At 43.0% G+C, this 9,390-nt stretch overlaps 1 protein-coding gene across 2 annotated transcripts; it reads right to left on the bottom strand.

Annotated features, from left to right (window-relative positions):
* Positions 1–3,739: 3,739 nt before the first annotated feature.
* On the bottom strand, positions 3,740–8,008 carry relt (RELT TNF receptor). 2 transcript variants are annotated; one of them, XM_036134988.1, is made up of 6 exons: positions 7,740–8,008; positions 6,175–6,249; positions 5,992–6,084; positions 4,649–4,833; positions 4,501–4,553; positions 3,740–4,408 (listed from the first exon to the last, which is right to left on the bottom strand). In XM_036134988.1, the coding sequence occupies exons 2-6, from the start codon at positions 6,214–6,216 to the stop codon at positions 4,137–4,139; spliced, it is 645 nt and encodes a 214-aa protein (XP_035990881.1). In that variant the 5' UTR covers positions 6,217–6,249; positions 7,740–8,008; the 3' UTR covers positions 3,740–4,136. The 2 variants fall into 2 exon arrangements, with proteins under 2 accessions (XP_035990881.1, XP_035990880.1); XM_036134987.1 differs by having other exon boundaries at positions 4,119–4,411; positions 7,740–8,007.
* Between the last annotated feature and the right edge of the window lie 1,382 nt (positions 8,009–9,390).

Raw genomic sequence — 9,390 nt, 5'->3', positions numbered from 1 at the left:
AAATAGTCTTCTTCTAATACCAAACACAATATTAAAACTCTTTAGCTGTACGTGTTTTGAGAATTTTGCAAAATGACCCCATCAATTTTCTTTTTGGGGTAAAATATGCTTACATTTTTAAACTTCTTCACTGATTTTCAAAATGGAGGTGTTACTAAATGGCTTTAAGCTCAGAGTTGACAAAAATACTGTGTTTACAGGAATTTTCCTGCCATAAATCCATTTCAGGAATAAAAAAAATACAAAATCTTCTATGATCACGGGGTTTCAGAAAAGCCATCACAGACCTTACATTAAAAAAATTACCTTACATTTTTTAATGTAAGGTCATTTGAAATGATTTGATAAACCACCAAACTGAAAAAAGACAGTGGATATTAAATCAAATCCTTAATAACACTAAATATTCAGTTACTAACAATTTTATCTGCTTAAAATATCACCTTTTGAAACTGCTGCTGTTCTAACTTCCCGCAGCAGCTAGCTCTGCTGCAGTGTCACATCCAAGTATAGAAAAAGTATTTTTTTTCATTCATTTCCTTCGCCGCAGCTATTTTATACATAAAAAATACAAATGAAATGTTTCTGTCGCTTGTGTTAAACTATTGAGTAAAACTGCAATGAACTTCTCCACCACCAGAGGGTACTGCAGCTCATACATGCACCCACTTCTCACACTGGAGATTGCAACCATTCTGACCAGCATGATAAAAACATGATAGAATCACATATTTCTAATCTGTGGCATTTTTGCATCACGTTTTCCCAAATACGAAGGTAAACAATAAGCAAATGTATGCGCTTAAAACAAGGGAAGCCAAATTGCACACATTCACACATTCATAACCAGATGTTAATTTGCTCTGTCTGTGATTTCAGTGCTAAGAACAGCCACAACTGATGAGGAAGGACGAGGAGGAGATATATCTGCAAAGAATAGAAAGGCCTCCATGGCAACCCCCCACCATCCCTTAATAGACGAGGACAGTGAGGCAGCTGAGAGAAGGCAATGAGGGCCTGAGGGCCTGGGGGGGGGGCAAAATAGACTCACTCAGCAGTTCTCCTCCATTCAGCACTGCTGGAGCACACACAGCTCATTGTGTTGGTGCGTTTGGGGCACCGTGGTGTGAAATGCCGGGCGACGCTGAGCCTGGAGTGAACTGCAACTGTATTGATTGGAAATGTCTCTGAGTGCGTGCGTGTGAGTGTGTGTGTGTGTGTGTGATTGAGTGGCGTTTTATTTCTGTCTCTTGAATCAACAGCATTAGGCTATTGTTGGAGCGTAACAATGGCTCCGTCTCTACGGCGGCTGTTGCTACGGGACAACAACAGCGTCACTTTCACAGAGAGGCACTCTTCATCTCCTATTAACGCCACCATTCCTGGCTAAAGTTCGACGGCAGCAGCTGTCTGACAACTGCCGCAACTCGAGCTTTCGACGCACCCCTGCGCTGCCTCAACGAGGGGGTTAGAGACGCGACTCCCGTTCATCTCGCTACACCGGAAACGGTGGTCAGAGCTGCCTCAGGAGGTCTGTTTCCGTCCTCCAAAGGCAACCGCTGCTCTGCATTTCAGCCTCGGGGGTGTTCTCCCCGACAGAGATGACCAGAAAAGTGCAGGAGTAAGATGCTTCTCTAACTTTAGCCAAGAATTGGCAACACTAGACTAACAGACCGCCAGAGCAAGCACATGATGCACCGGTAACTGTGAAGGAAACAGCCAGGTGCAGGTTTTGTTGTCGAGGGGATTCTGTTTCTTCCTCTTAATTTCTCTGGCTCGTCGCTTGCCTTTCCCGTTTTCCATCATCTTCACCCGACACCCTTGCCCAAGCACCCTCCTCCTGTCCTTCATCTCACTTAGACGAGCAGCATTAACGCAATGTATTCATGCACGGCTGCATCGCGAGCTTATCTAACGGCACAGACAGGGAGAAAGACAGAGGGGGAAAAAATGCAATGTGAGGTTTTAAAATCCCTTAATGCATCCTTGTTTCACTGCGTGCAAAGCCTGATTTCAGTGTATTCGAGGAACAATTGTGCAAGTCATTGCTCCCAGTTTCCAACGTCTCGCTCAAGCCCCCAATTATCCGGAGCGAGCGGCTTTTCTACTGCCGTAAAGCCAATAGAAATAACCCTACAATTGAGAGCAGAAAGCAATTTAAAGAACGCTGGGTGAGGAAAGGGAAACAGAGGACATTAACAATGAGGTGAAGGAGCTGATTGAATAATTGATCGGGCCGAGAAAGCAGAGATGGCTGGGCGGTGTCGTGTTCATGTCCAGATGAGAGGAGAGCTGAAGCTCATGGGTTAGGAAAGTAGAGCAATGGAGAGGAGACAGAGGGAATAAGGGAGCTGCAGAGGGAACCAGGCTCAGGAGGTTTCCTTTGGTGCAAGAGGAGTAATCTAGATTCTGAGGCGACGGCAACGCAAACACAAAAATTAGACAAGTACTTGTCACTATTGAATGCATCCTCTATGCCCAACAAGCAGGTTTTAACCACATTTAGCTGACAACTGAATATATATTAATTTAGTAAAAGTTAATAGGGAAAGCTCCTTGTTGTGTTGGTCACTTGGCAGAACAAATAAAAAAAAAACACACAAAAAAACGCATCAAAGAATCATTCTATCAACCCTATGGCTCAACCTTGTTTATACAGTTCTTCTATACTAGGTGTTTGTTACTGAGTAAGGAGGATAGGGCAAGGTGCTGCTGTTGTGGCTTCACCATCTGGTTATATTTTTATTTTTTTCCCCCATACCTAATGATTCTCTGAGCATGTTGGGCTGAAACTTCAATACTTTGCACATTCATGCCCCCAAATGCTGAAATAATTATTGACTGAATTAATCGGAAAATAGATCCTATTCCTCCTCCATGTCAGTCTCTTGGTGTAGATTTACCAGCAGTGCTGCACGGGTGTCCTTGGCTGTTTTTTCAAAGATTCAAAGATTCTGAGGCAACTTAACTAGAGATCAACGTGAACATTATGCACCATAAGATGCATGAAACTCAAAGCTCTACTTAAGTTAGTAACTTAAAGCAGTGCATATTTGTACTCCATTGAAACAAAAGGCAGGGGTATAAACATATTTAACATAAAAAACATTTTTGCAAAAAAAAAAATATTGTTTTTTTTAACTCAGAGTTTGTCTTAATGAAAGATGTAAGACACCTAAAAGCAACAGATGACGTGCACATGTAAACAGCCTTTTAACAGGATCTGTTGAGCTCCCAGCTGATGCTCCAAGCAGCTCATAATGCTCCTCTGACACTGGCACATCATCAGGTGAGCGCAGAAGAAGCCAGCTAAGTCAGCTTTAAGACTGCTAAGGCTTGCATTTTAAATGTCCTCTCATGCTTTCTTGGCACATAAAACGCCTTGGTGATCGATTGCTAACATAATATTACCTTTGCCAAGTGGTTTCTGTTATTGAAAAGGCTGCTGAACTCCTCCTAACGCTGACAGGAGGCGGTTTGTAGAGCGTCCAAACCTTTTATATTGATCCTTAGATAAGATAGAACCTTCTGTGACATAAAATCCTTACGCCATCTGTAAATGACATCTTCAGCGTTTGTCCATACAACTTCCTCCGGATAATGCAACGCATCAGGTGTGTTTTGTAAGAAAGCCCAAAGGCAACAGTCCACTAAATATAAAAGGAGAATAATGGAAAAGTAGGACGCTATTAGCCACACTACGTGCAAAGCTGTGCGGGTGACCCGGTACACGGTGATTGTGATCACTGCCTCTCACCAGCAGCTTTCAAAGCTCATTTTCACGTGCGTCTAGGTCCAAGGCTGAGAATTATGTTCAGCTAAACTGTCTCAGAGCGGCTGTTCTTTGAAAAGCAGACCATACAGAGTGCAGACAGTGGGTGTGATGAATGAACATTTGTGTTGGAGCTTGGTTCCATTCTGTTTTATCTTTTTCAATCCGTCTCACAGCTTATTTAAATGATTTCTATCTACCTCTTGTTTGACATTTTAGCCCTTCGCATTCCTGTTCTGTTGACTCAGGGACTGACTCCTTGCTGGGATTGATAAAAGCCTCCTCTACCTCCGACCTGATGCCTTTAGGGCACTTCACAGCTCTGGATGCATGTTTGTATTATTATCATCTGACACCAATGTGGTCAGTGTTGCACGTCCTCACCTTCTTTCTGGGGTGTGGCGGTCTCTTCATCCCGTCCCTCCTTCTCACCGGTGCAGTTATATCCCTTCTTCTTCAGGATGTTGCAGATCAGGATGCCCAGCAGGCCCATAATGCAGAAGATGGGCACCAGGGCGAACACGGCGTACTCTGCCGTCTTTTCCTCCGCGCTGCGAACCACCGTGCTGTTGGCCGGTCCTCCCGCTCCGCCGGACAAACCGTCCTCCACCGTGCGAACCTTTCTGACGCGCCGCTCTGCTGAAAGACGGGAGGGAGGCCAGCGGGACGGATTAGAGGAAGGGATGTACAGAAACAGCAGAAGCAAACGAAGGGGTGCAGAATCTCACTTTTCACGCAGGGACTTTGAGTGGTATTTTGTCCTTCATCAGGGGAGAGAAATCTGAATGAGAAAGAACCAAAAAGAATAAGGTTTAAAAGGACGGAAGTCAGAGAGGTTTAAACTGTGAGTGGGGAGCAGCAGGCCGCAGTTCTCACCCGGGCAGACAGTCGCCACAGACGGCATCCGAGGTCAGAGTGCCAGAGACTGCAACGGTTCTGCCCAGGGTCCGGCAGGATGTGTGTGCGCGGCAGAGCTCAGCGTCGACTGCACCGGAAAAGCTTCCAGGTGGGCACGGCTGACATTTCGCTTCTTCAGCCGGACTCTGGATCTGCCCACAAGGCTGGAGAGAAAACAAAGCATGTCAAAATTATGAGGCAGAAGACTGAAAGATGCACAAAGGATCCTCTTTCATGTGCCGTCTAAAGTCCAGATTGGCTAAGAAAGTACATGTTGTATGATTTATTTTCAGTTTTACTTAGTGAATCCTATGAGGCAATGATTAGAAGCACTTAACATTAATTGTACGGCGTCAAAACACTTGATCTTATTCAAACACACGGCGTCTTGGACCAACATTTTACCAACTCAACCTTTAATTATTTACATTTTGAGGAGAAGGAGAAGAAGCCCATTGTTGAAACAATTCATTAAGAACTCCGGTTTAAAGTTTGTCAAAAGCCCTGTAGCAGACCCAGGAACCATGTGGACCATCCCATCACCCTCCCCATGGTGTAACATGGTGGTGGCGGCATCATGCTGTGGCGAGGGGCTTTCGTTTAGCAGGAGCATGGGCTCGTCAAAGTTTATGGGGACATGGATGAAGCACAATCCTGGAAGACAACCTGGTAGAGCCTGCAAAAAGGCCCGGGACTGGGGCAAACAACAGCAAACATAAAACCGTAACTCTGATGGGAGGGTTTAGAGCAAAGTATTTTTCCTATTGTGTTAGAATGACCAAAATGTCTTTAAAAGGGGAAAACTGATGGAGACGTACCCCGAAAAACTTGCAGCTATGATCACGGCGAAAAGTTTGACAAAGCACGGTGAGTGGGTGAGTGGGGTTTGTGGCTAGGGAAGTTTAAGGCTGTAATACGACAAGCTGTGGAAATGATGAAGGGGTATGAATACTTTTGAAAGACACTTTAAATATATTTGCAACAAAGCAAAATAAATAAATAAATTGATAAACACAACATAAGCTTACATTGTAGGTGTCCCTCCTTGACTTTTGGAGCCATTACTTTAATTATTGTTGACTGGTTAATAAACATGACTACTGGTGTAAAGCTGGACTAAAACGTGTTTCTGAAATAAGTCGTTTTGTGATTCATTGTGACGAAACCATCGGTTTTTACGCTAAATGTGGACGAAAACACTTGAGTCAGCTGCAAGTTTTGTCACGTTTATTCTGGACAATGAAAGTGTGTGTTTGTGCGTGTGTGTGTGTGTGTGCTCGGTGTGGGGGGTATTTATAACTCTTTCTGCATCATTTACTCACCTCGGATGGCTCCTGGCCTGGAGGGCATTGCAGACACACGCACCCTTCTCCCCGCCGACCCTGCACTGCTGCAGTCTCACCAAAGCCAAACACCTGGAAGATGCACAGGTCAGAGTCACAGGAGGTGCAAAAAGGCATTTTTTTAATGCACACATTAAAACCCATGCATGTAACGTGACCTACCGCGAGGAGGACAAGAGCCGAGCAGCAAAGGTGGTTCCTCATCTTCTTCAATGTATTCTTCTATGTGCATATGATCTACAGGGGAGCACACAGAATAAACATAAAGATGTCTTTTTTCTTTTCTTTTCTTTTTCTTTTTTTTGCAAACTCCAAATATGAAAGGTTAAAACGGGACCCCGTGAAACATAACTGTCCCATACAAGCAGGGCACGCGTGTTTCTGCATGTTCAGAAAAAAAAACAAAAAAAAAACAGCTGAGTAATTTTTGAGAGTAATCAAAAGTGGAGTGACTCTGGCAGCAGAGAGGTAAGGAGCTCTTCTGAGAGCTGTAAATAACATTTACCGTGATTCAGGATCTTTTTGCGTACACCTGTGAATGAAGTGGGGATTTTCTGCAGCTATATTTGGGCTGTAGATATTCACGCACAATGATTCATCCTGCAGCTCATCCATTTTCCAACAAATGCCGACTTTCATAAAGGGTGATAACAGTCGACCCTGAAAACAGCGTTCTCTGACATTAAACGGCAGGTTTTGGATTCAAAGATTTCCCACAGATTAAAAAAAAAAACTACCTGTGTTTATTATAGTTATGAACAAACCAGGGATTTTAGTGATTAATATTTATTCATTGGCCATTGGTTAATCGCATCAATCTTTACAATTATGATGATGAAAAGCTAATATTGGAATGTTATGGTGATGAAACGGCTTGATGCGACTCCGACTTTCATAGCGCATTCCAAAACGCCACCATAGGGCTGACTAACACACTGCAACACTCTGTGATGAAGATGGCCAGCATCTAATCCAACATGTCAAACTTTTATGATGATTTTGGTGACTGTACTATAATGTAACCTAAACCATGCAGCAGATAAATGTGGCACATTTTTAGGTTTTATAACCTCAACCTACTGATTATTATGGCTAAAATTAAATAAATTATTACATATCCAAGACAGGGTGTGCATAAGCATGTGAGAAAATATCATGTATTTCTAATGTTTATGCTGATGCCAGCCATAGTGATGAAATGGCTCAATGTAACCCCTGTTGACTTTCCATACTGTGCAAATAAAGTATAATTAATTTAGAGGAAAAAAAATGTCCAGATTAAACATTAGAGTTTTCAGCAGGAATTTCTTCAGCACAGCTTTCTTGTTTTTTAGCCACAATTACAGGGCTGTGAATCTGCACAAGCCTAGCATTATCATGGTGGACCTGAACCTGCCACCAAACAGCTTGGTAGTTTGTGGTTTAAGATGTTACTCCAAAACACATGCTCAGTGATTTATAAACTTATTAGTTTTTTTTTGTTTTTTTGTTTTTTGCACAAGTTCTTTGAAAAAACCAATAACGGGTTGCTGTAAAGAATGCCACAGAAATCTGAACGAAAATGTCAGGAACGTGCTTTTCTATTTGCACTTTCCCAGATAAACTGTAAATGAGAGGGTCCTGGGTCCAGAAGTAGACAGTTATACTTTCCAAAACAGAGTTTAGCCCAAACATGCTGAAGAGATAACACGGAGGGAGGAGAACAGCACGATGCAGTTGATACTCACCCCAGGCTTGCAGCTGACCCACACAGTTGCCGAGGCAACTCAGCAAGGATGCTTGGCTCGCTACAAACGCTGAAGACTAAACTTAAATATGCTGCAGCTTTCTCTCTAACCTAAACACTTGATTAAACGAGGTTCTGAGAGACAACGAAACAAAAGCTCCAGAATGACAGACTAGTCCTTTTTCTACCTAAGCTGCACAAGTTATATGAACAAAACTTGAAAGGTTACAGAAACCAAGTCAAAACTGAGTTCCACGCTCCTCAGTGAAGCTGAATGAGAATCTTAGAGTAGCTAGATGTGTCTTATACAGCGAGTCTGCCCACAGACACACCCCTCACACCCGCAGGACATGCCCCGTCTGTCACAGCTGAAGTCAACCTGCGTGCTCGTTGTGCATGTGTGTGGGCGCCGCCTTTTCTTTTTTAATGATGCTCTCCGCCTTTGAGCAAGCATAAAAACACATTGTGTTTTCACTGTAAGTTAACAAGAAAAACAACTTATATAAATATACTTTATATTTTGAGATACAGTAACGGACAAAAAGTCTTGAGTCGTGCTACAGGAAGTTCTCCAGGCTTGCTGGAGATCTTTGAAAGTTTGCTTGGGACTCTGCATATGACGACTGGAGTTGATCGGCACATCGTAAGCTCATAAATTTTATTTTTTTTGTTTACAGATCAGTTATCGCACCGTACGTAAGGGCTGCCAGGTTGAATTAACCACAAAACTCTTCATTGTCGAAGCTCAAAAGAAACATTTTGAACGCTGATAGTGTCGTTAGAGATCTTGGAAAAAGTTTACCAGTGTTGACAAGTCCACGTTTCACACAAACTTGACATTGGAAATTGAACAGCAAACTCTTACTTTTGCATCTCTATTCATTATTTTCAAGAGAGGCTTTTATTGTTTCCATCCATTCATTGCCTTTCACTTATCCAGGATCGGCGCCAAGGGAATAATGAGTCTAGGAGGTACATCAGAAATGCCTCTTCAATGCCAATGTCAATATATCGATATAGCACAGAAAAAAACAAGTGCTGACCAAAGTACTTTACGGTTCAGTTAAGTAAACTAAGTGAACGGGAATATGAGCAAAAGAACAAAAATTCTTGACAATAAGGTTAATATAAAAATCATTATAAAAGAATCTCAAACTCTGCTAGAAACAAACAACATAGAATAAAAATGGGACTTGAGCATCTTCCTCTCATCCTGGGGGCTCCCAAGGGCTTCCCAGGCCAGAAGGGACATATAGTCCCTCCACTAGTTGGACGTTACCTGAAAAACATCCAATGGGAGGCAGCCAGTAGAGCCCCTGATCAAATGTCTGAACTAACTCAATGGATTCTTTCCAACATGAATTGCTGGTATCTGAGATCCCAAACTGTTGCTCATGATGATCATGGGTGAGGGCTGGAACGTAGTCCAAAGAGTGCATCAAAAGCTTCACTTTTTGGCTCAGCTCTTTCTATTCCACCACTGACGGAACAAGCGTCTTGATACTAGATGTGGAAGTCCTTCGCTTGAAGCAGAAACCGGCCCCACAACCTTGAGGAAGCAACACACCCTCATCCGAATCCGGTTTCTGTGGCACATCAAAGTAGCGACGGGGTTTTAACATCCCAATTATCATGTTTTTGGTGTTTTTTTC

This window comes from Fundulus heteroclitus, unplaced genomic scaffold, assembly GCF_011125445.2.
Source record: "Fundulus heteroclitus isolate FHET01 unplaced genomic scaffold, MU-UCD_Fhet_4.1 scaffold_970, whole genome shotgun sequence".
NCBI lineage: Eukaryota > Metazoa > Chordata > Actinopteri > Cyprinodontiformes > Fundulidae > Fundulus > Fundulus heteroclitus.
Note: the sequence above shows the minus strand (reverse complement) of the source record. Positions and strands in the feature narration are given on the sequence as shown.